This window comes from Lygodium microphyllum, chromosome 3, assembly GCF_053477565.2.
Source record: "Lygodium microphyllum isolate KBCC chromosome 3, Lygodium_microphyllum_v1.1.10, whole genome shotgun sequence".
Taxonomy (NCBI): domain Eukaryota; kingdom Viridiplantae; phylum Streptophyta; class Polypodiopsida; order Schizaeales; family Lygodiaceae; genus Lygodium; species Lygodium microphyllum.
Genome location: NC_141137.1, coordinates 174,107,876 through 174,134,475, shown reverse-complemented (window position 1 = coordinate 174,134,475; position 26,600 = coordinate 174,107,876). Strand labels below are relative to the sequence as shown.

The 26,600-nt window shown below is 44.1% G+C and overlaps 2 protein-coding genes and 1 pseudogene across 2 annotated transcripts; 2 read left to right on the top strand and 1 right to left on the bottom strand.

Moving 5' to 3' along the window:
• Positions 1-5,793: 5,793 nt before the first annotated feature.
• On the top strand, positions 5,794-19,450 carry LOC148039213 (uncharacterized). The gene is made up of 3 exons (XM_087675102.1): positions 5,794-5,942; positions 7,509-7,607; positions 18,859-19,450. The coding sequence occupies exon 3, from the start codon at positions 18,860-18,862 to the stop codon at positions 19,448-19,450; it is 591 nt and encodes a 196-aa protein (XP_087531228.1). The 5' UTR covers positions 5,794-5,942; positions 7,509-7,607; position 18,859.
• LOC148039214 (uncharacterized) lies at positions 10,596-12,551 on the top strand (annotated as a pseudogene).
• Positions 19,451-22,484: 3,034 nt separating the features above from the next.
• On the bottom strand, positions 22,485-23,045 carry LOC148039212 (uncharacterized). The gene has a single exon (XM_087675329.1). It carries the CDS (start codon positions 23,043-23,045, stop codon positions 22,485-22,487), a length of 561 nt encoding a protein of 186 aa, XP_087531455.1.
• Positions 23,046-26,600: the final 3,555 nt, after the last annotated feature.

The window sequence follows — 26,600 nt, the reverse complement described above, 5'->3', positions numbered from 1 at the left end:
TACCTACAAGCATGTGACGCCTCTATCATGTCTAAATAGCTACAAATGGCTTCCCCTACTCAAAAGCTTGGAAATCGACTTCTTGCCACACATGATGCCCTCTACAAGCATGTGACACCCTCTATCATGTCTAAACATCTACAATGGCTTCCCCTATTCGAAAGCTTGTAAACCAACTTCTTACCACTAGACTTGGTCACATGGCCAAAAGCCTAAGTACATTTTTTGGAGCTTCAATTGACATGGAGGAAACAATGCTACTCCATGGTGATGCATTTGGTCCACTAAACAATTACATGAAGACCTACATAGTGGAGTACTGTGTGGAATTTAAGGAAATATAGGAGTGTGGATGCCCATAGATCTGCTCAAGCACATCTTTAGGGAAGACGAAAACCTTAGGTATAGACTTGGTAGGATAACCAAAGGGCTTGAATTGGTACATTACAGAGAATAAGATGAGGATGTCCTCGTGGATCTTGACATGGGAAACATTGGCACTAGGTTTTTGAGATGGGACATGACCCTTGCCATCATGGTGTTAGAAACAATAGAGAAAAGCAAGGAAAAATCCAAGGAAGGGATTGCAAAAAGACATCCCCCCTTACTCATCATAAAAGAAGCGAAGCCTAAAGAGGAGAAGATGTTTGTGGACAAAAGAGGACTCTATGAATTTTCTACTTCTTGGGGATCAATCTCCTATTGAAGAGATAAATCAAGATATTAAAGCAGAGGAGTTTTTGATAGAACTCCTAGAGTTGATCATCATAGGTCTTCATGCTATTTTGGATGATGAGATGGAGTTCATCTTTCTTGACGATGTTGGGCAACAAAAACGCGGGGCACTTCTATAGCTATGTCACCCAATAGCGCTCAAAACAAGAGACAAGAACCACAAACTAGAAGAAAACAATATTTATCAACCACGAGACTAAACATCAATGCTCCAATGGGACTTTACAAGCCGACGCCCACCCAAAGGAACACAACGAGAAGAGGGAAGAACCTATCCATGCACGACTTTACAGCATAAGCTGACCAATGCTAAGGAACCTTCTTCTCTCACCATAAGACACCCAAAACTCCATAGCATCCATCCCACATGTCAACAACAATGTAAACCCCATCAACTGTCCACAACATCAAAACCGTGGCAAGCTGCCATAGAACATGCAATGCTGTAAAACTACAATAACTACCAGATCGTGGCTCCAATCCATACACTCTAAGGCTTGAAAGAAACCTTAAAAGATAAACTAAAACATATTTGAATACTCCAAGAATTGAATCAAATCACCACCATATGCAAAATCACTAGCAACAAATGGCTGTCCAGGCAAGGCTATGCGTAGACGGCAGCATCTCATGACAAACTGCGCAAGAAATGAAAGAGGGGGAGCTCCCAATGACCAAAATTAGAGAAATCTTGTGTTTTGATGATTTTTAACTCATATACACATGACTTATTGTGGTTCAACTTAAAAAACTAAAATGTAATGGTCCATATACATGTGTAGGAGCCCACAATATACATAAACGGGCGAAACAGGACACCTATCACTATGGCATCAAGACCCATGTGCATGTACATGTGCATACCAAAAAACATACCAAAGGTCACTCGGAAGCAAGCAATCACACCCCCTACCTGCTTGCTTGACTCATGTATATACGACATATGTACAATATATACAATATTGGGTTTTACCAAAAAACACGCAACGTAGTTTGCCAAACCCCCCATCCTGCTAGAGCATTCATGCTCACTAGTAGCATACACAAACTTTATGTACACATATACATCATGCATAATATGTCAGCACCATATTCTCTTTCCACGATCAAATGGGAAAGTACAATCCCTTGCATCCATCAAGCATACATAATAGCTGCATCTTTCCATGTCACAAGGCCAATCCATAACCAATGGCATGCTTGAACCATAAGAATTCATGTCAACAATGCCAAAAGACCATGCATCGCCACTTTCACCACCACTATGAGATATGTTTCTCATGTCAAGCTAAGAAATAACATCCACAAGATCTACATCAATGAGGCTGTCCCAACTTTCCATCCAATCATACTCCTCTTCAACATCTGCACATGCATGAGAGGACTCTCTAAGCTTATGAATCCTTGACAAGGCATGGCACACATTGACTATCATGTTCTCATCCATATCAACATGGGGATCATGAAAGCCCCAATCAATATCACCATCATCATCCACATGGACGTCGTAAGCAACACTTTAACCATCTACCATCTCTTGATCGCAATCAAGTGTATCAATAGCACATAACCTACTACCATCAATAACCACATAAGCATCATCGACATGAAACTCCATATCCCAAATGGGCCCACATGCCCACAAGTCATCTGGATACCATGTCACCTCATTTGATAGAGGAGAGAAAACATCATCCAGCATGCCAATATACTTGTCACGCTTAACACAAGAAAGGCCATCCATTTGCACGTAGCTAGAACTCTGTTCCAGGCAGGTCCGACGCAATGGACTGAAGATGAAAAGATGCCGAAGTTGCTCCCGGACGACTGCTGGAAGATAGTGCTTATTTTTAAATTTTTCGGTATTGACCGTCCGTGGGCCCGACCGACCCAGTTTGTAAAAGTCAGTCAATTAGTGTATGAGTCGGGGCCACAGTGCTTCCAGATTGTAAATAAACAATTTTTAAGTTTGTCTAGGCCAAATTAGTTAAGTGTGGGTCCGGCCGCCCGGGCCAACTAGCTTATAAGTGACTTTTAAGTCATTTTAATGTAATTTGGTGTGTAGAGAAGAGACCGACCTTCGAGCGCGCAAACGTATCGGCGCATGCTACGCCTTGTACACTGCTCCGATTTGCAAGCCATTTGAAGCAGGTTATTCGTCTCTGTGAGCTCTTCATTTCCACTGCTTTCATGTTAAGTTTACTTGCATGTGCAATTAGATTTGAATGCCGTTAATTATTTGGTCTTTTGTCTGATTAAGTGTGTTTAATTAGTTTCTTGCGTTCCTGTCTGATAGATAGGGCTTTAGAGACTGATTAGGATCCATTGCAGTTAGATTGAGCCTGTTAGTTAGCTAGAGACCGATGTCCTAGTTGCACGTGTGTAGGATTCTAGTGCGAGCTCCGTCCACCTTCTGACACCTGCGTGGATGCTTCCATGCACTAGTCGGGTCAGCTACGTCCTCTGGTGTGACATTATGTCTCCGGAGTTCTCGCTCGACTGCGACGTCCCGTGAAACATTGGCGCCGTTGCCGGGGACGAGCGCCTAGGCTAGCAGGAGTCCGGAGTCCACACACGATTCTCCTGTTCCCGATTCACACCTTTAGTCCCAGGTTGCACATAGGCAGGTAGTAGGTAGGAGTAGTTGCTTTTGTCTGCGTGCTTGTCTGTGTGTGTGTCCTGAGTGTTTTTAGGAGTCCAGGTTCCGTGTCTGCATGATTTTTTGTGCAATGTGTGTTCTGGATGTATGCCATGTCTGTGCTTTTGATTATGTTTGTAGTTAGGATTTGTTGTTTACGTTTTTTAGTTGTTTCCATTTCTGTACGTTTTTTCTTAGATAGGGTAGAATAGGCACCTACATCCACCTGCACGCACTCACACTGCTTGCATTCGTACACTTCTCCTACACCAGTTGGACCGGCCATATCACTTTTCCCATCACGATCCATCTCTTTACAATCAGAGTTCCCAGGGAATTTTGGTGACATCTGGATTGTGTTCTGCTAGACGGTCCAGTTAGCTCTTACCGGCTCGGGTCCGCTTCTAAACGTATCGGATCACCTCCGAAACGTATCGTATCGGACCACCTTGGAAACGTATTGGTCCACTTCCAAACGTATCGTATCACTTGAAATGTATCGTATCGCCCCTAAACGTATCGGATCGGCCCTAAACGTATCGTATCGGCCCTAAACGTATCGGATCGCCCCTTTTCGGCTCACCCTTATCAGGCTCCGTGAGCTTAGTGCAAACAGACCGACACGAGCCGGATCGCATACAATTGTCCGGTTCTTATTATCCGGCTCGCCTTGCATGTACTCACAACCAGTTCGGCTCCAAGACGTTGCAAGTGTCCGGATCCAAGGCGTTGTTTTTGTCCAGTTAGGGCATTATTATTGTCCGGCACAAGGCTAATTTCAATTTTCCGGCCCACTTAGGCATCTCGGCTCCTATACCTTACTACCTGGCCCGGCTCAATCTTGCAGGGATCACAACTTTAGTCCGGCTCAGGAAGTTGCAGTCTGGATTGTGCCTAAACCTTACCACCCAGCATTTGACCCCTGCCCGTCCGGCTCATGGTCCTCGCTATCTGGCTTGTAGACTCTTCAGTGTTGCCTTTCCGGCACTAGCCATAGGAGTCCGGCTCTCCATATGTTGTCCAGCCGCCCTCATACATTCCGGCCCACCTTGGTCAAGTTCGGTTCACTGCAAACCACCTGGCTCGTCCAGTAAACTGTCCGGCACATGTTCAAGGCTTATGCACTTAGGCACTGAGGGTGGTTGCCAAACGTCCAGCTCGCTACCTTCATCAACTGTCCGACTCTGGTGTCAATTGCCGGCTTTCTAGTGCCCTCCATGAGCCGGCACCCCATTTGTCCGGCTCGGGCACATTAGCCTAATTGTCTGGCATGCGCCGGACAGGTCAATTGTCCGGCTCGTGCGACATCGACCAGGGCTTGATACAAAGCCCGCTGCCACTATTGTCCGGCATGAGCCGGACAAAACAACTATCCGGCTCCGTGCAGCGCAGCTGCCACCCAAGTCGGGCACGAGCCGAACAAACTAGTTGTCCGGCTCTGCTACAGCGCATCGGCCTAAATGATCCGGCACGAGCCGGACAAAACATCTGTCCGGCTCCGTGCACTACTGCTGTGGCCTAAACAATCCGGCACGAGCCGGACAAAACAGTTGTCCGGCTCGCGTCGACGCTGATCCTTGCTGCCACCCCAATTGTCCTGCACGAGTTGAACAAAATAACTGTCCGGCTCGTCACGCTGCAGCTGCCAACCGAGAGTGTGGCACGAGCCGGACAAAACATCTGTCCGGCTCCGTGCAGTGCAAATTACCCGAGACGTGCAGCGCAAATTACCCGAGACGTGTGGCATGAGCCGGACAATACATCTGTCCGGCTCCGTTGCACTACTACAGCTGCCTAACCAGTCTGGCACGAGCCGGACAAAATAGTTCTCCGGCTCCGTGCAGTCCTGCTTGTTAGCCAAACGTCCGGCTCTTCATCGCCCGCGAGAAAAAGCGCTTTTTGGGACCGATATATAGGCTGGCTCTCAATAAAGGCTTAATCAAACCCGCCAGTGCAACGAAGGCGCAATAGACTCGCCAGTGCGAAGAAGTTTTGCTGCTGCGTGCCCCTGTGTCTCGCCATGGCCCTCACTGGCCTTACCCAGTCCAGAAGGCTATCTCGTACCGGTGTGTGGTTGTGTACCGCTCCAATCGATTGCTCTGCAGGTGCTTCCTCATCCTGAAGAACAGCAGTTCCGCCGGCTTGATCCTAAGCTAGTATTCCAACTTGTCCGACCGGCTCAACCCGCAAGGAGCTCGCAACTCTCCCACAGCTATTCCGCAAGCCCGCTGCGACTCGCAAGAGCACGGTTGCCCACAAGCCGTCAACTTGCAAGAGAGCTGCCAGAGTAATCTCACCCTCGAGCTGACAGTTGATGTCCGCAAGTGTGTCCCTCTATAGTCCTGCACCCTTGCCCCAAAGCTAACTCAATAGTCACGCAATCGTCCCGTAGCGAGAAGCCGGAGTAATTGCCCCATAATTTGTTCTGCAGTCGTAAACAACCAATCCTCGAGGAAGCTATACTCTGGATAGCAGTTTGTATCCTCTCAACGACTTCTGGATTCAATAGCCTCAAACCTCACCGCACCACATCTTCCAGCGAGCACGACTTTCTAGAAGAAAGCTACAGGTAAATCATTCTTCTTGTTCCTTCCTCTTTGATATTGCATATATAATTGAGGGAGTTACTGTTTGCAATAAGGGGAATAACATGGATGCATGGGTTTAGGCAAGTCATCTAGGTTATCACGAGGGAGAGTTAAAAGGGATCGGTAGTGCCGGGATAAAAAGAAGGATTCTGAAACGGAATAAGAGTGACATTGCTGAAATAAAAGGAAAATCCACGGTCATAATCCTCAAGACAGTGATGCATGTTAAATCAATTTGTAAAAGTTTGTCTGTGCATGTATTCCATCTTGTGTGACTCTGTAACCCTTGAATTCTTCCATCCTGACCAAAATTTGGAAAAAAAGCTTCCAATTTATCTGTGAAGTACCAAAGATTCTTGGTTACACATAAGGCAACCATTTGGAAGAGAGGAAGCTTCAGGATACTTGAAAGAGACCTAGAGTTGAGGTAGGGGTTGGACTGGGAGATAAAGAGGTTTAGGAGTTGTGATTGGCTCTATAGAAAACCAAAATCCAGGACTCGAAAACTGGATCCGACTCAAAGATAAACTTAAAGTCTACACCGAGGAAGAGCTTCTGTGCACTAGTACGCAGGTCCAAAGAAAGGGGTTTCCTGTTGGGAAGCAATTGGAGAGTTAACTCTAAAGCAAAGGGATTTGGATGAGTGGAGAACTTGTAAACTGCACATTACCTAGGAGCCAAACTGACAATGCACCCACGAGAGTTTGACTAAGGAGAGAACCAGAAAGTGGATTCTAAGACGGGATAGAAATAACATCTCTAGGACAAAACGGAAACTCAGATCCATCACTCATGCAATCTAGGTGCTTGCTAGTGAACTTGGAAAAGTTTGTCTATGTGTGCAACCGGTTGTGTGTGATCCCACATCTTTAGACCACTCAACTCTGGAAAAGATTTCCAAGTCCAAACTCCGGGAGGATTCAAGATCCTAGGATACATCTAGTGTACCCACTCAGAAAAAGGACGTTTCGAGTTGACTGGAAGCGATCTAAAGGAGAGGAAGGGTTTGGACTGGAAGGTAAACTGGTCGAAGGATCGAGTCGACACATGAGAAAGTCAGTAAGTGAGGCTTAAAAAACAAGCTCTAGCTAGTGGGAAACTCCAAAACTTGCCTTAGGTGTTGAGCGAAGAACTAAGGCTTTGATGTTTTAGTACCTGACTCTATACAAGGAGCTGAAATCAAGAGAGCAGTTCGGGAGTTGTGGCCTATGCAGAGAAAACTTTAAGTGAGTGGGGATCTCATAGATAGCTTATCCTCGAGGGATTAACCACACAAGAGGGTCTGACTCTGAGAAAAACTAAAAGGGAAACCTATCCAAAGGAAGGAACGAGTGGAATAGGCTCACTACAAGACACTTTGAGCACTTTCACCTAGGGCTAAGATCCATTGCATACCGGCAGGCTAGACTCAAAAGTTGAATCTGAAAAGCTGGAGTTGAACCTAAAACTGACACAAGGGTTTGGGGTTTGAAATCAGAAGGCTGTATAGCACAAGAAAACATCAGCCAGAGGCTAGTAGACCCACAGTGACTAACACTGAAGTGCAGGGTTCTATTGAAGGTTGAGCTGAGTAGAAGATCTTCCGCAAAGGAAGCACAACAATCCAAGTCAAGTCGGAATATATTCGAGTGGTCTTCAACATCCAGGTAAACACCTAAACTCCGCAATTTGAATACATGTTTTTACGTTCCGGTGTAGTAATCAAGTCTGGTAATCTAGTTGATAGAGAATCACAAAGTAGAGTTTCAATAGAAGAGAGTGTCCACCTCTTTGGTGGACTCGAAACTTTACACGAGACCGTAGAAAATTTAACGGACACAACATCCAAGATGGCATCCCAAGGAACAAACCCATTCGTGGATGACCTCATTGAACTCGGCCCTACAGTCGAATCCTCCAGGCAGGGATCCCAAAATTTTAAAATGGCCCTGACTTATCTTTATGATAATGCTCATGGAGCCAAAGTATATGGGGATCCCCTTGACCGCGTGTGTGTAAAGGTTGAGGATAGTCCTACCGAATTCCTCCTTGAACCTCAAGTGAATTACCAAGGGGACCGGTATATAGGCAGGGACGGAGCTATGTATTTGGTTACCACCCAGCCCGAAGAGATGGACAAGTTGGGTAAGGTGTTGTCTAAACACCCGGAAGTCTTTCAAGAGACATCTAGAACGCGACGGGCAGCGGAACCACCTTCTCCCATCACTCTCAGTGCAAGGCACATAAATACAATCTTTGTACAGCGTGTACTGACTGATGACACATCCATCGGACTATACTACATGGATGACCCTGAGTCTCAAGTTAGAGTCTTTTATAGGGTCAATTATCCAGGAGGAAACACCTTGACCTAGTCTAAAGTTTTGTTTGTCTACTTGGATGAGAAGTAAACTCCAAGTATGACATTCCTCGATAGATTTAAACAAAACTTTGAGGCTATTACAGAACACGAGGCCCGGATGTACACATACAACGGTTCTCCGATAGACAAAACTCTTCCTTCAAAGCTAAAACATCAAGAAAAACTTTAGGATGCACCGGCATCCGGGATAGCTTTAGGAAGTAGACCAGACGAGAGAGTAAGAGCGATGGAGTCCAGTGGATTTAATGCCACTCGACTTCCGGTAAGTGGAGCTGCTTTCCCAGCAGCCTCATCCGCTACTTATGCACCAACGAGACCCATTAGTGGACTACCATCTGGTAGACAGCCACTTCCGACTACATTTGGATTAGATCAGCACTTCACAGTTCCTACAAGTGGAATCCAAATGCCGGTGAATATCCCAGCATACTAGGGAACTCAAGAACAGCATGGTGGTTATCCGGTCAATCAAGGACCGATCCAACCACAAAACTTTGTGCCATATGGAATCCCACAAGTTGCAGGTGGTTTCATGCCACCCTATGGGCAGTATCAGATGCCATACAACCTGAGGGCTTTGAGACCATCCCAAGTGCAAAAATGGGTGGGAAAGAAGTACAGTGGGAACGGAGATGCATATAACCATGTAGCTCTATTCACTCAGGTGATTAGAGCTGAACAGGTTACCGATTTCCGGATTCAATATGAGGGATTTGGACTGACGTTAGAGGGTAAAGCCTTGACATGGTTTAACACGTTAGACCACACTCGCTTCCGCAGAATAGAGGAACTCACAAAGGAGTTCGTCGAGGAGTTTACTAAGAGCAGGATCAAGCACAACACTGTTGGCATGATCCACAGCTTTAAGCAAGCGGAAAGGGAGTCAGTCAAGGATGCTGCCAACAGGTTCAAAGAATACATAACGAGATGTCCAGCACCTAAACTGCCGACATAGGAGAGGCTAGTCTCCCTCTTTCTGGAAGGGCTCTGGAATAAGCATCTCAAAAAAGATGTCTACCTTAAAAGGTTCACAACGATTGAGAGCTGTACGAAAAAGGCAGTTGACCTAGTGGACAATTGTGATCTTTATGAAGATGAAGAATCTGACAAGAAGTCAGAATCCACTAGCGTCACTGGGAAAAGCGAACTGAATCTAAACGCAGAAAAACCTCAAATGGACACTGAGGCATTGGCAGAATACTTGCTGAAAAGGTTAGGCTTGCCTAACGCAAATCAGCAAAACCTGCCACAAAGACAGAATGTTCTCAGGCCATATTGGTGTGGATTGTGTGGAGGAGATCATTCCACTAATCAGTGCCCATCCTACCCCACACAAAATCCACCACCACCACGTGTTAGTCGTTGGTGTGCACATTGCAACCGCTACACTAACCATGAGACAGCTGACTGTTTCTACCGTCCTAGGAATCAAAATCAAAACTTTCAGAGGCAGGGCGTGCAGTACCAGCAGCCAGGACCACAAAGATATCAGGCTGGTCAACCACAAGCATTGCCAGCTCCTGAAAAAGTAGTACCGGTACTAGGTCAACAACCACGAGTGCCGAGTAATCAACAAGCTGTGGTAAGATATGTGCAACAAACGGAAGAGAATGAGTTGGCCATTGCACCTATCCAGCAATAATATGAGGAGGATCCTGACACCGAGGAATACTCCATTGAAACCTGGTCAACAATTCAACAACCAACGCTAAACATGCAGGGATCTGATCCGAAACTTAACGATCACTTTTCCATGGATCAGAAAACCTTTATGTTTATTGCAGGTGGTGGGTTGCAAAATGCTCAGCAAAGGAACAGACAACCACCAAGGGGGTTAGAACCCAGGCAGCCAATTTCTTGCTTCAAGTGTCATGGTGATCACTGGGCAAGAGATTGTCCACTTAAAAACAACCTGCCTCAAGGCTACTGTGTCGACTGTGGCCTTAAGCATCTTTTCATGGACTGTCCAAATCATCCCGACAAGAGAAACAAGGCTCAAATCAATAAAATAGGGGTGATTGGATCTCCGCCCATTTCGGAGAGTGAGCTTGTAGTGCCTATCAATGTTGTTACGAGGGCACAGGCTCAGAAACAAATAGAAAACCTTGAGGAACTAAAAGATAAATTAGGCGAACCTAGCACACATGAAACAAAGAGTAAACGCGGGTCTTGGAAGGCCAGGCGTGCTAGGCGAAAGGCCAGACTGATAAAAGAGAAAGAGGCAATGGAAGCTGAGGAAATACTCACGAAACCTCAAATGAAGACTCAGCCCCTACCGCCTCCCCAAACACAGCCTCCAAAGGAGTCATCTGTAACTTCAGGCGGTTCAGTGTTGGTAGATAAAGTTTTCGAGCCATTGCAAGCAATGCTCGAGGCTTTTGAAGCTAGGCTGAAACCCGGCCAGACTCAGGAGGAGAGATGGAGGGCGTATCTTGAACCTACACTTGAAAAGAAAAGACTGAATATGTACACTCACTTGATTAAGGCTGTACAGTCCTTAATAGAAAAGTCTTCTCCTAATGTCCCTTCCATCATTAAACCCACTATACCACAACCAAGCCACACACAGGACTTGGTGTGTGAACCTGAAAGAACAAACCGACAAGAGGGAAAACAAATTGAACCATCGCCAGTTAGAAACCCTCTTCGCATAGAGAACTCGACTGATGATTTCATCTCCACAGTTCCTGAGGTCCAAGACCAATGTCCTCAAGAGCTATGGGAGGAAGTCAGACAAGCAAGGGACGGAAGCTAGACGTTCGACTCCGCTCCCTTCCACGAGTTCGATGCTGGACCACAAGAGATGGAAAATGAATGTCAAAACAATTATGGGGATGTGGGGTTGGACAGATATGAACCCTTGAAAGAGGATGGATTCAAAGCCCTACCCTCATATTTGGGTGCTTATGAGAACACTTCAGAGATTCGGAAACTTCCTTCTCAATGGCGGAAATTTCCAGCGGTGAAAGGCGCTTCAAGTGTTAAGGAGATGTTGGAGGCTCAATTGCAAAACACTCTGCAAATAGCAGAGCATCTCAACATCCAATTAAGCCTTACACCAGAGAAGGAGTTAGGCCAAACCCAAATGGGACTGGATAAGTCTGACAAGAAGATTGAGCCGTCTATGAAGGCAAATGTCAAGACGGTTCCCATAAACAAAGTCGGAGACTATTGCGAAGGTGAGGATGGGAACACTCATCTACCTGTAGAGTATGCCAATGTTAAAACCATGGCAATACTTGATTGTGGCGTGGGTGTGGCCATCGCCACCAAGCAAATTTGTAGTAAATGGGGTAAACCAGCACTGCGGAAGACACGCATGAAACTGCAACTTGCAGACAGGTACATAGAAGAGCCACTAGGATTGCTCGAGAATGTAGTAGTCACTTTGTGTGGCATAGAATACGAGCATACCTTTGACATAGTAGATTTCGGAAAGAAATCTGCATATGATATTATCCTCGGCAGACCTTTTATGCGATAGCTCAAGCTGATCCAAGACTGGGGATACGATTATATCTACTTACAGCAAGACGGTGTAACTACGCGTATAAACACAAAGGATCTGACATACTGGGATGTTGCTCGAACACCAATTGAAGATTTCGAATCAGGTACCCAAGAGTCAGTGATCTTATCGTCCATGAAGAATGCCAAAGCACCTTTATGGATGTGTGGAGCATCCGACCAGGGTAGCCTGCACCAAGAGGACTGTGTTTTATATAGACCCCTAGAGGATGAGGCATACATGCCTGACCCTTTTCCTGAAGAGGAATTTGAACCTCTAGGGTGGGGACACCTGCTGGCTACATTGGATGTGTGTACTTCAAAAGAAACCCCAACAAAGTTCTGTGATGAGAATGGCTATGACCTCATGCCAGTCATGATGGTCAATTGCATTCGAGAAGCAGAAGATCCAGAGGGAAAGAATGATAAATCGAGAACCCCTGGAAGCTCCATAATAGATCGAATATCCGACAAGAATGGACCTGTTCTGTGGGAGTGTGCAGCTGATGACATGTCCATAAGTCATGCTAGTACCACCATAGACGAGGAAATTCTATGTGATAGCCTCGATCTAGAAAAAAAGTCACTCCAACCGGTCATGAAACGAAACAATAGATACGAAGTGGAAAGAACACACACTCAATCTATCCAAGATAGATTCCAAAATAATGATTTCCCAGTTCTATGGATGCGTGCACAGGACAGTCTCGATCAGAGATAATGAGAGCACAAAGGTAGATGTGGAAATCACTTGTGAATTTCCAGCTATGACAGATCTCAGCTTAGGTGACGACGAGAAGAGTGAAACATCAGATGAAGAAACTGAGATGCCTGTCAAATTCATAGAAAAATGCTTGCTGACAAGGGATGGTCAGAAGAAGATGATCGAAATGCCTAACCCAAAATCTTCTTCAAAACCACGCCACAAGCATCAAAAAGAACGTCACGGAACGAAACGAGTCGAACAGGAGACTGAAGCTCCAATCTTCGACAACCAAAAACACTTCCTGATGCATATCAAAGTGGAGGACTGCATCAAGGACAAAATCTCAAGAAGGTACAAGCTGGCAAAAGATTCCTCCCAAGTGAAGCGCCGTAAACCTCGTTCTATAAAGGCAATCCAAGAGAAACTGAGTGAGGAGGCGGTTTCATAAAAGTCCAAAACTACAAAATTGTCATGTGTGGAGCAGAAACGTCAATTTAATGAAATGAAAAGATCGCTTCAGAAAGAGTGGAGTACTGAGAGTGACACCATGGATGAATAACAACGCGCAGATGGCATCAGTGTGCCTTCTCACTACAAGAGGTACACTGTTGAAGAAAGGAAAATAGTTCTTCAGCAATTGATCCGACAACAAATGGCTCCTAACCAGTCATTTGATGGTCCTGAAAATGCCAAAAAGATTGATCTCGCTTACTCGGGCGAAGAACCAAAACCGGCTTACATAGCTGATGACTTATCCCCGGATGAAGAAGCAGAATTGATCGCAACCCTGCAAGAGTATAGGGACGTGTTTGCATGGTCTTATAAAGATCTAAAGGGAGTTGACCTAGAAATTTGCCAACACACCATCCCTATGTGACCCGATGCAAAACCCCGAAGGCAACGTTCTTACACGTACAATGACAATTTTGGTCAGAGGATTAAGGAGAAGATAGATCGCCTGAAAGAGGCCGAGTTCATCTATGAGATTGAACACACTGACTGGGTGTCACCCATCGTGGTGGTCCCCAAGAAAAATGGAAAGTTGAGAGTGTGTGTCAATCTCAAGGCGGTGAATGCTGAGACCATCTGAGATAATTATCCCCTTCCGATCACTGACCATGTCCTGGAACGCGTTGTAGGAAAAGAAGCTTATAGCTTCTTAGATGGGTTTTTGGGTTATAACCAGGTTGCCATCAAACCAGAGGATCAACATAAGACCGCGTTTGCAACAGAATGGGGCATTTTTGCCTATAGGGTGATGCCATTCGGTCTGACTAATGCACCGGCAACCTTTCAGAGGTTGATGAGTCATGTATTTAATGAGTATCTCCGGAAGTTCCTAGAGATTTTTATGGATGACTTATGTGTGCATTCAATCTTACGGAATGAGCACATCTCACACTTGAAGCTGGTCTTCAACAAATGTCGGTAATATAGGATCTGCCTCAACCCAAAGAAATGTGTTTTTATGGTAAGACAAGGTAAGATCCTAGGTCACATTGTGTCCAAGAATGGTATTTCTACCGACATGGACAAAATAAATGTGATAGTGAAACTTCCGATCCCCAGGAATGTCAAGGAGGTACAATTCTTTATGGGACACAGCGGATACTACCGAAGGCTTATCTATATGTATGCAGTGATAGCCCAGCCTCTTTACGCCTTGATCGTGGAGTTTAAATGGACTGAGGAATGCGATAAGGCCTTCGAAAAGTTGAAAGAGGCATTAAGTTCTGCTCCAATCTTGAAAGCACCAGACTGGAATAAAATGTTCCATGTGCATATAGATGCAAGCAACTTCGCGATTGGATGCATTCTCGCTCAGCCTGGCGACGGATATATGGATTTTCCTATATGTTATGCTAGTCGTCAGCTAAACATTGCTGAGAAGAATTACACAACAACTGAGCGAGAAGGACTGGGAATGATTTATGCTATGAAGAAATTCCGGCATTATCTCTTGGCGAACAAGTTCACATTCTTTGTGGACCACCAAGCACTTCTGTACTTGGTGAACAAGCCATGCAACACAGGTAGGATAGTAAGATGGTTTATCCTCTTACTTGAATTCGACTTCACGGTAGTGGTAAAAAAAGGGAAAACCCACCAACGTGCAGATCATATTTCACGTTTGACGAATGGTGAGGCCCCTATTGGAGTGAATGATGAACTACCGGACGCTGTTCAATATAGAGATGGTTCCCAAATGGTCCGAACCTCTAATCCCTCTTCTAACTCTAGGAAGAGCTGAGCCTGAGCGCAGTCTCTTTGATACAGCGAGACTGATAGAGCAAGCTGCCACCTTTTAGTTGATATCTGGCATGCTCTACAAGAGAGGAAGTGACAATGTTTTGCGGTTATGCATAGAGCCATATGAGCAAAGCTCATATTGAACGAAAGCCCATATTGGGTTATGTGGCTGGTATTTCCCAAAACAACAGACTGAGCAACGTATTAAACGCATGGGTGTCTATTGGCCCACTATCTCCAGGGATATACATCAGTACATTTCTGAATGTACACAATGTACGGCAAGAAAACCTGTTGCTCATGCTACCTTGTATAGAACGGCCATTGTGCCCATGTGGGGCAAATATATGGTAGAATATCTAGTCACTAAGGAACTTCCAAAAAATGCTCCTAAGGCGCGTAAGAAAGCCATAGAGGTTGAGGTTGATTCTTATGCCCTTATTGGAGTACAACTATACAAACGTGGACCAGATCAGCATCTTCGAATATGTGCTGCTGAAAATGAATATGTAGCTATTCTGGAGCAAGCACATAAGGGCATCTTGGGAGGCCACTTCTCATCTGAAACTACTGCTAAATCTATTTTAGCAGCTGGGATTTGGTGGCCCACACTTCATATGGATGCCGAGGCTTACGTGAAATCGTGTGATGAATGTCAGTGGACAAAGCCTCCAGTTAATCGAGATAATATGCCACTTAGACCTATGATGGGAGCACGTGCGTTTGCCAAGTGGGGCATTGATTTTGTTGGACCTATAAACCCACTTGCGCATCTTACACATGCCCAATATATCATTGTGGCTACTGATTATCTCACAAAGTGGGCTGAAGCACAGGCCACTACAAAAGCTGATGCTCGAACCACTGCCAAGTTTTTGTACGAGCATGTCTTCACAAGGTTTGGCTTACCCATCGAAATTGTGAGTGACAGAGGGACTCATTTCCTGAATGAAGTTATAGAAAATCTGATGGATGAGTTTATGGTCATCCACAGGAAGTCTACCCCTTACCACCCGCAAGCTAACGGTCAAGCTGAGAGTACCAACAAGATATTATGCATGGTACTCACAAAGATCGTTAGTTCATCAAGAACTGATTGGGATCAGAAGTTGCATTCAGCATTATGGGCTTATTGAGTAGCCTATAAGACTGCCATCGGAACTACACCGTTTAACATGGTATATGGCCTAGATGCAATTCTTCCCCTTGAATTCTTGATACCCACCTTAAGGGTTGCCAAAGAGCTTGACTGGAACGAACATGTCTTGTCAGACAGGCTTGCGCAGTTGGAACGACTTGGAGATATGAGAGTAAAGGCAATAGCTGGGATTTATGCCCAGAAGAAATGTCAAAAGAGATTTCACGATGCGAACATGGCTACACGAAAATTTAAAATCGAAGATCTTGTACTCGCTTACACTCTCAAGCAAAAACTGAGAAAGCTACATAAACGGGGCATGGGCCCGTTTGCCATTAAATCCATCTCCCCAAGTGGGGCACTCAAGTTAGAAAATCTAGATGGCTCCGAAATGCCTAATTGGATCAGTGGTTGTCATATTAAACATTATGTTAAACCGCTAACCATTGACATGTTAAAAAGAATGCATGCCACGAAGCTCAAAACACATAAGCATCAACAGCTCCTAGAAGAAGCACAACGGGAATCGAAAGCCAAACGGCGACATCCCCGAGCCAGAGTGCAGAAAGTTGATGTTGACTCCTTGATGTTAACATCCATGGAGCAAGCAGAAGATCAAGTGACATATTTAAGTGAACCAGACGGTCGTAGTGTGGACGGTGACAGCTCCACTTTAGAGGGTCTCGACCCTTATATCCAGGTCCAACTAGGAACCAACCATTTGTCACATGATGCTTTAGTTGACTCAGGGGCAACTACCAACTCCATGGCAGAAGACTTGTTCGACTGTCTCACAGGAGTTCAATTAGTCCCATCTCATGTCACTATAGTCGGGTTCAATGGATCCCGTGCACCGATAAGAGGGTACGCCGACATCTCAGTGTCTATTCACGGCATTGTGGAATGGCATTGATTTCACATCTTACCTTCAGCATCATTGGTTGAGGCATTAATCCTTGGAAAACAGTGGCAGAGAAGAAACAAGATCATCCTTGATTGGACAAAATGACCGGGTATATTTCAATTTAAATGGACAAAGGTCCTACTTACCCCTTACACCCAATCTCGGCTATTCAATGATGGGACAGAATGAAGAAGAATAGGCTGAAGCGAGTACAATCTTGCTTCACCAACTTAATGCTATTAAAGAGAATGTAACTCTCCCTGAAGTGCACCCTGCAGGTCAATCTTCCAAACGTGTGTTCCCCAGAACACAAGTGGTGCCATTACAGGAAGTTACACAACAGGTATGGAGACCAAAGCAATCTAAGTTGGTTGCGCAAAAACAAGTGTGGGTCAGAAAACCCACGAATACTTCCCTACCTTCCTCATCAACTCAGCCTCTACGTCAGGTGTGGAAACAATTATTCCCGACACACCAAAACCTGAACAAGCCCATCAAGCAAAAGTGGATTCCCAAATCCACTTCACAGGTTAAGCAGAGTCAACATTCTAAGGTATCACAATCTTCATCACCAGCCCGACTGCCACAACGCGCACATGCCAGGCAATCATCGGCTGTCAGACCCATTACAACTCAAATCTGGGTACCACAATCTTTTCTTCATGCACAAAAAGGCCGGAGTGTAATCTGGGTTCCAAAAAGAACTCCGGATTCTCCGAAACAAGACTTCCCCACTCCAGTGCAATCACGCAGTAAATCAGCTACTGCCAAGTTGCCAAAGCTAAGCCCACACATCAAATTTGGGTTCCCAAATCCAAACCCACACTGCCTACATTTAAACACGTTTGGGTCCCCAAGTTGACCAAAACTTGTCAACCTCTTGAGGCTCCTCAATGCCACATTCAGCCTTCAAATACCCTGACCACTCTCAAGAATAAACAGGTTTGGGTACAAAAGAATCCACTTGAGGCGCCCATCCAACAAATGCCAACCTTTTTTGATGCTACCTCAGATCCGATTAATCAGATCGATATGGATAACTTTGATATGCATCAATTTATTTTTGTGTTGGATTCATGCCTCGTCATCAAATGCCCATGAGCCACTCAGGCTCATGACCCCCATCTTGCACAGCATGTTGTTTAAAATGCATTTCCTCAATTCATGCTAGAGGGCCACATTAAATGGCCGTGCATTAGACACAATGTTTTTATCCTATGCACATGCACGCAACCACCAGTCGCCAAGGGACGGCTCAGACTAGGTGGGGGGGAGGCATTCTAAATGCGGACCCACACAAAAGAGACATATCTATTATGGGCATTGTTTTGAACTATTCTTGACGTTTGATTTTGAATTTTATTTTAATGCCCATAGGTATCCGCATCAGAAAGGGGACTATGCCATATGTGATCCCCATAAGTGTGTGTACAAAGGTTGAACGGGAAATGACCCTAGCTGTAACGGGCATTTTTTCCCTCATTAGGAGGTTTTTTCCCCGTTGCGTATGTATTTAAATAAATTGGATCCCGCGTATTTTCTTTCGATTTTCTTTTACTTTTAGTGAATAAAACAGACAGGTTACATTGTGCTTGAATGACATATGCTTAGTATGACGAAAAAAACCACTTAGACTCAGTAGTTAGCTTGTCCTCAAGATTGAAAAATAGAATTGGTGATCAAGAGCATGATGGAATGAAAGGGTGGTTGATTACACATTGGATACAGGTGAACAGGATAGAACAATTAAGAAACTAGAATGCTCTGAAAAAAAAAAAGAAAGTTCAAAGAGATTGTAATACTCATGTAGGGAAAACCGGTAAACGGCTCTACATGAGAGAGACAATCAAAAGCAGCAAATATGCAGAGAAAATCGGTAAACGGCTATGCATATTAGGAAGACAAGAGCAGGAGTTATACTCACCGAATCCTAATTTATTCTAACCCCTAACTCACAGGTCAAAAACAACTATAGGGTGATTATGAAAATAGGGTGCTAATTTATTTCAATTGCTGTTGCTTGTGAGCAGTATGGCGACCTCCACAAATCCAAGAAGAGAAGAACAGGCAAGAGACCAGTCCCAGTTTGAGATGGACCTACATCAAGTTCATATAGCAGGATCAAAGTTTGTGAGTTCAGAAATGCTGAGGGTATGTGGCTCTAACATCTATGAATCCAGTTTCCAGGACGACGAGAACCGTCAGCAGAAGGTGGTGTTTATGCCGGCTGAAGTTCAATCCATTGGTAAGCAATCAAGTTATATGAATATTTTTCACAGGGTAGGCTTGGATGGATACTTCTCATTACCACCTTGTGGAATAGATATTAAGCGAGCTTATCAACTCATCTCTACTTGGGATGAGCATGATAGGGTTATGTTATCAGGAGAAGATGGAACTTTGGTCCAGGTATCATTGCATGTGTCCACTATCTCTGAAGCACTACATGTTCCAATGATGGGTGACAAGGTCCCGCACAGACTATCTAAAGAAATAGCTGACAAAATGTTCAAGAATAGGCAAACGGAGCACAGAACATTTGATCAGTTGTGGGACACGAAGATGGGAAATGCCACATGGTTATGTATGCAGCATTTTACAGTGACAAAACCTTTTAGATAAAACCGTATAGCAACAAGAATTCTCTTCACACTGCGGAGAGGAAAAGCAGGGAAAAGAAGACCGCATGATTGGTCCTCATACTTCATGGAGGATCTCCAAAAGTTTGCTCAAAAGAATCAGCAGCGAAGTCAACTCATTCTACTTGCAGGTGAGATGCTAACACGCATAGCTTACCATGCCTTGAAGATAGAGCAGTTGCCCAAGGCACCTCTTCAAATGGAAGTGAACCGTATAAGTAAGCCCATGCATGAGGAATCGCCCAAGAGGAAGAAGAAAAGACTAGCACCAGCTCCACCTCCTATTTCCATCCGGTCAGAATCTGATGGAGAAGATGAAGAAGAAATTGAGAGAGAGGCTGCTGAGGAAGCTCAACTACAACACGAGAGCGCGCAAGCTCAACGTAGAGAGGATGAAGCATCTGGGTATATCTCTACTGGCAGGTATGTTCATCCAGTGCAAGAGATACAATGGAAGTAGGATCCTCACCTGAGCGCTCTCCAGAACTGAGGACCAAGAAGCGGCTCGACAAACAACCAATACGAAGGGAAGCCACGTCATGTAGACTTGTGACCCCATTGTCCCCAACACAAGATGAAATACCAGTTCCAGGGGTACGGGTCATAAGTGAGAAACACCAGGAGATGGGTGGGGAAGAAGTTTTAGTAGAAGAACCCCTCATGGATATCCCCATCTCTTCACCCCAACAAGAGCCTCAGCCACAACAAGAAGCAGAACTTGGAGTGCTTGATGCAAGTGCCCCAATCAGTGGGAAAGATGAAGAGCTGCTGCAATCACTGATCTTCATGGACGACATCAATGAGCTCGAAAATACTTTTGCTACTACCTTCAACTCCATGCGACAAAGATGAAGGAAGGACGTGGAGGAGAGTCAAAAGGCTCTTCAAGAGAAGACTACAGAGAATGAACAGCTACAGCAAGAGATACACTCTCTCAGGCAACAACTTGAGGAGAGAGTACGAGTATTGGAGGAGGAGAATGCTGAGTTAAGGAAAGATAAGGGAGATCAAGAGGCAACCCAAGATCTCCTAGAGTGGTACAAACTTCAGTTTGAAACCTCCCAGAAGTATGTTCAAGATCTGATAGCCCGACGTACTTCTACGTCTCCTGCAGTATCCACATCCTCAGTAGTGGAGTCAGGGCAAGAACTAGCAAGACTGCAAGCAAGGTGTGCACAGTATGAGCAGTCTCAAAAGGATATGGAGAAGGCCCATGCAGAGGAGGTGGCAAAACTCAAGGAACAACTGCTTCAACTTCAACAAGGTCCCCCTCCTCTTGCACCAATTGAGTACACTGAACCATCGGAAGAAGGAACATCCTTATTTGACCACCCTCCTTCACACCACCTGTGGAGCCTCACTTGGAAGAACCGTCAAGGGAACGAGAGGTATTGACTATGTCCCCTCTACAGATGTATGAATTTGGTTCTCGAAGTATCTATGCCAGAAGAAATGCAGAGTGGGAAGAAAAGGTCTATCAGTCAGTATGTCACACATACCTGACAACTAAAGACCTCAAAGATTACATCATGCCCACACTTCCCTATTCATTGCTAAGAAGGGATCATGAGCTCTACGTGCAACAAAATTTGATCTCGGATGATCCAACAAAGGTGGGAGGCTTTTAGGATGTGCCAGATGAGGCATTCAACACGAGTGCCTTCAACAAGACACAGCCTCTATGGAGAAAAAAGTGGTTCAAGGAGAATCCAACACAGTTGGCATGGTACAAAAGAGTGCCCAGAGCACCGAGGACTGATCCTTCTTTTTGCCCAATCAAGCGCAGAAGGACTTGGGAGGACTATGAGCCTTTCCACACCAGAAATCCCCAGTGGCTCAATTATCCAGATATGCCAGCACCAAGAGGTGAGCCTACAGAGGACTATGTCATCACAACTATGGAGAAATATGTTGTGACACTATAGGACATACCTGATCTCACATGCAAGATGTTTGTGAAGATTTTGAGAATGTTGCTAGCATGCCTCAAAACCTTTGAGCATGCAAGTGACATCGGAGACAGGTGGAACAGGTGTCCTGAAGGACGTGATGGCATGGCATTCAACTTGGAGTTCATAAGTGCTCCACCCAAAGAAATCCTCTATGGATTCTATGCAAGAGTTTCCTTCTTGCCAGCGCACTACATCGGCACTTGGGAAGAGGCATTCTATACAGGCTTCTTTGAGATAAAAACTAATATCTTTACGCCTTTTTCCAAGTTAACAAGCAGATTTCTGGCGTATAGTGCAGCAGAGGCCAACAATCCTGTCCACGAGATTATCAGGACTGAATAACAAAGAAAACGTGCACAAAAGCATAAGCGAGCTGCCAGCGAGCTAGCAGTTTTCTTCAGGACCAAGCGTCCAAGGCTCTCAAGACCACCAGCGCGTCCGAGGACGTACGCGGATTAGGTGGGGGGAGTGTTCCAGGCAGGTCCGAAGCAATGGACTGAAGATGAAAAGATGCCAAAGTTGCTCCCGGACGACTGCTGGAAGATAGTGCTTCCAGATTGTAAATAAACAATTTTTAAGTTTGTCTAGGCCAAATTAGTTAAGTGTGGGTCCGGCCGCCCGGGCCAACTAGCTTATAAGTGACTTTTAAGTCATTTTAATGTAATCTGGTGTGTAGAGAAGAGAGCGACCTTCGAGCGCGCAAACGTATCGGTGCATGCTACGCCTTGTACACTGCTCCGATTTGCGAGCCGTTTGAAGCGGGTTATTTGTCTCTGTGAGCTCTTCATTTCCACTGCTTTCGTGTTAAGTTTACTTGCATGTGCAGTTAGATTTGAATGCCGTTAATTATTTGGTCTTTTGTCTGATTAAGTGTGTTTAATTAGTTTCTTGTGTTCCTATCTGATAGATAGGGCTTTAGAGACTGATTAGGATCCACTGCAGTTAGACTGAGCCTGTTAGTTAGCTAGAGACCGATGTCCTAGTTGCACGTGTGTAGGATTCTAGTGCGAGCTCCGTCCACCTTCTGACACCTGCGTGGATGCTTCCATGCACTAGCCGGGTCAGCTACGTCCTCTGGTGTGACATTATGTCTCCGGAGTTCTCGCTCGACTGCGACGTCCTGTGAAACAAACTCATAGAAGAGATGTCATCCATGCAACCATCTATAAAGGAAACCATACTAGCCATGTCATTGCCCACTTTTTCATACATGCTATGATCTTTGACAACATTGTATGCACTTTTCTCATCCTGGATCTCTACATCATCAAGTGACCAAAACTCACTATATGCACCATCATCCTTATCACTGCCATTAGTAAAAGAGGAGCTCTCATATGAAATGCATGAAGAAGCACAAGACAAGTCTTGCTTCAAGTAATAAACAATGCTTTGCATACCAAACAAGTCACTGCAAGTAACCTCAATGCCCAAGCCAACTGGAAGAGTACCAATGAACAAAAACCTCTCTTGCCTGGCATCCAAAACTACATTCTCAAGGACCTCCAACTCTTGCTTCAAAGTGCAAAACCTCATGTAATGCATGTCCAAGTCATCCAAGTTGCTTAGCTTCAACTTCTTCATGGAATTATTCATCCTAAGCAAGGCATCTGTGAGCTTCACCATGGCTGCACTTCTATATAAACTACCAAGACTGAAGGTAGCTCAAGCCAACACTCCTCGGTGGGGGGCACCAAAACACTGTTGAGCAACAAAAACACAGGGCACCTCTATAGCTAGGTCACCCAATAGTGCTCAAAGCAAGAGACAAGAACCACATACTAGAAGAAAACAATCTTTATCCACCATGAGACCAAACACCAATGCTCCAATGGGACTTTACAAGCCGACGCCCATCCAAAGGAACACAATGAGAAGAGGGAAGAACCTATCCATGCATGGCTTTATAGCATAAGACAACCAATGCTAAGGAACCTTCCTCTCTCACCATAAGACACCCAAAACTCCATAACATCCATCCCACATGTCAACAACAACGGAAACCCCATCAACTGTCCACAACATCAAAACCCTGGCAAGCTGCCATAGAACATGCACTGCTATAAAACTACAATAACTACCAGATCGTGGCTCCAATCCATACACTCTAAGGCTTGAAAGAAACCTTAAAAGATAAACTAAAACATCTTTGAATACTCCAAGAACTTAATCAAATCACCACCATATGCAAAATCACTAGCAACAAATGGCTGTCCAAGCAACGCTACGTGTAGATAGCAGTATCTCACGACGAACTGCGCAAGAAATGAAAGAGGGAGGGCTCCCAACGACCAAAATCAGAGAAATATTGTGTTTTGATGTCATTTAACTCATATATACATGACTTATTGTGGGTCAACTTAAAAAACTAAAATGGAATGGTCCATATACATGTGTAGAAGCCCACAATATACATAAACGGGAGAAATAAGACACTTGTCACTATGGCATCAAGACCTATGTGCATGTACATGTGCATACCAAAAAATGCAACAAAGGTCACTCTAAAGCAAGAAATCACACCTCCTACCTGCTTGCTTGACTCATGTATATACGACATGTAGAATATATACAATGTTGGGTTTTACCAAAAAACACGCAACAACGACATTATGCATTTCCTAGGCTTTCATAAAGATGAAGTGCTGGTGCGCAGATCGGTCGCAGATAGCTCATGTGGTGAATCCCGGAAGGTCCCCAAGAACAAAGTACTCTACTTTTTAGCACAAAAACCCATGTAAAAGCAAGCACGACAAGAGGAAGAGACAAATTGGGTTCAATCTCCCCCATGCCTTGTGTGAGCGCTTCACAAAGCATGTATTTTATGTATATTTCTAATCTTCATGCTCAATAATAGCCCAATTACAAAAATATGACAAGCTTTTAGCTTTTGAGTTTGCTTTCTACCAAAAATAGGAAAATAAAGCTAATGGACGGTGCCCATAGTGTCTGGCACGCCCAATCTCAATGTCCAAATAGAAATAACATATCCAGGCGCATAAGCGCATACAAAATAATAATAAATAATCGATGTCTCAATAGACATAACAAAATATAGGCGTGGCGCCTATCAAAATCTAGTCCAAGAGTCGAAAACCCGCTAGACTCTAATGCTTTCCTCTGCCACTGCTGCTATCTCTACACATCAACTGAAGCATTCACAATCGTTAGTAAAATAACACAATTAAACCGACAAAAGTGAATACCTAGCAGTCTTCAGCTACATAAATAAATCAACTGGTTAGAAATAAATCCCAACCTTAATTTATTACGAGTGCGCACTCTAAACTCATAAACGTTTATTAATTTAATATGCATTTTGCGGAATCACCCGCTATGGAATCACCCATGTACACACTAAATTAATGAAACGTCCGAAAAGGACAGGCGTCCCCATCAACTTCTCGCACAAAGAATCCTCTTTGCGTATGAGCCCCGGTCATCTAAGTTTACGGAATCCACCGTAAAACCTCACGGAATCCACCGTGGAATACGTCTCCTGGCATCATACCCCCGGGGTGGGATAGCAATTGACCTCAATTGCTATTAGCTCAATGTGGAGCTAACAGAGTGGGGAAAGCATTTAGGTGTCTAGCGTGCATCCATTGTGCTTCCTCTACAGGATGGTTCTTAAATTTCACTAGATATCTAGAATACCTTCGGCCAGTTCTAGTGGTCATGTAGTCAGTGTCTATAATGGCTTCTGGTTCAAGTATTTCAGTCTCTTCTTCTAGTAAAGGTGGGTTTTCATAGACAGGGTAGATAGGTAATTGGCGTCTAAATGGTCTCAATAAACTAATATGAAATGTATTATGAATTTTCCAATGAGATGGCAGTTCTAACTTGAATGCATTGTCATTAATCTTATGAATGATTCTAAATGGTCCGTAGAATCTAGGAGCTAATTTGACAACTGGATGTCTATCTACACTTTGCAGTCTACGCTTTTCTATTCTAAGTCAAACATAATCATCAACTTTGAAATTCATGGCTTGTCTTTTCTTGTTGGCTTGTTTGGTATATGATTGTTGGGCTTTAGCAATCATATCCTTTACCTCATCAAAAATAGTGTTATGCATAACAGCAATATCATCGGCACTTTGTATTCTATTAGACAAAGATGCAACAGGTGTAGATAATCTATATCCATAAATAACTTCAAAAGGTGCTTTCTTTGTAGATGTGTGCGGTGTATTGTTATATGCAAACTGTAATAAATGTAAATGAGTATCCCAAGTCTGAGGTTTAGAGATAGTGTATGCACGTAAAAGATCTAGAATGGTGCTATTTGTGGCTTCTGTTTGTCCATTTGTTTCTGGATGAAATGCAGATGAGAAATCAATCTTTGTGCTTAGATTTGCAAACAGTGTAATTCAAAAATTATTACAAAATCTAGAATCTCTATCTGAAATAATCACTTTTGGCAACCCATGGTTAGTAAAAACAGTTTTCAAAAATAGCTGTGCTGCTTGTGATGCTGTTAAAGTTTTCTTACATGCAATGAAATATGCTTGCTTACTAAATCTATCTACAATTGTCCAAATCATGTCATGGTTAGATTTAGTATTTGGTAAACCAGTAATGAAATCCATAGATATATGTTCCCAAGGTTTAGATGGAATAGATAAAGGCATTAATAGTCCATACTGTTTACCATGATGTCTCTTTATTCTTTGACAAATCAAACATTCAGAAACAAAATTAGATACATCTGCATCCATATGCGGCCAATAAAAATCTTCAGTTAACATGCGTAATGTAGAGATGATACCTCTATGACCTTGATATGGGAGACAATGAATTTCATTTAAAACAAAAGATCGGAATGGAATATAACACACAGTCTCTTTTCAAAGAACATGAATCCATCATTATATGACAATGAATCAACATGAATGAAATTATTTTGAACTGATTTTTGCCAATCAGAATGAAAAGTAATATCCTGGTGATATGTGTCTTTCATGGCAATCAAAGAATCAAAAGATATGATAGAAATATTATGAATTGCAGGTCTTCTACTCAATGCATCAGCAACTACATTTTCTTTTCCAGGTTGGTATTGAATGATAGGATGGAAACTTTGAATGAATGAAGCCCATTTGATATGACGGTCAGAAATTTGGGGTTGTCTAAGTAGATGTCTAATGCTTTGCTGGTCAGTCTTTATCATAAATTCTG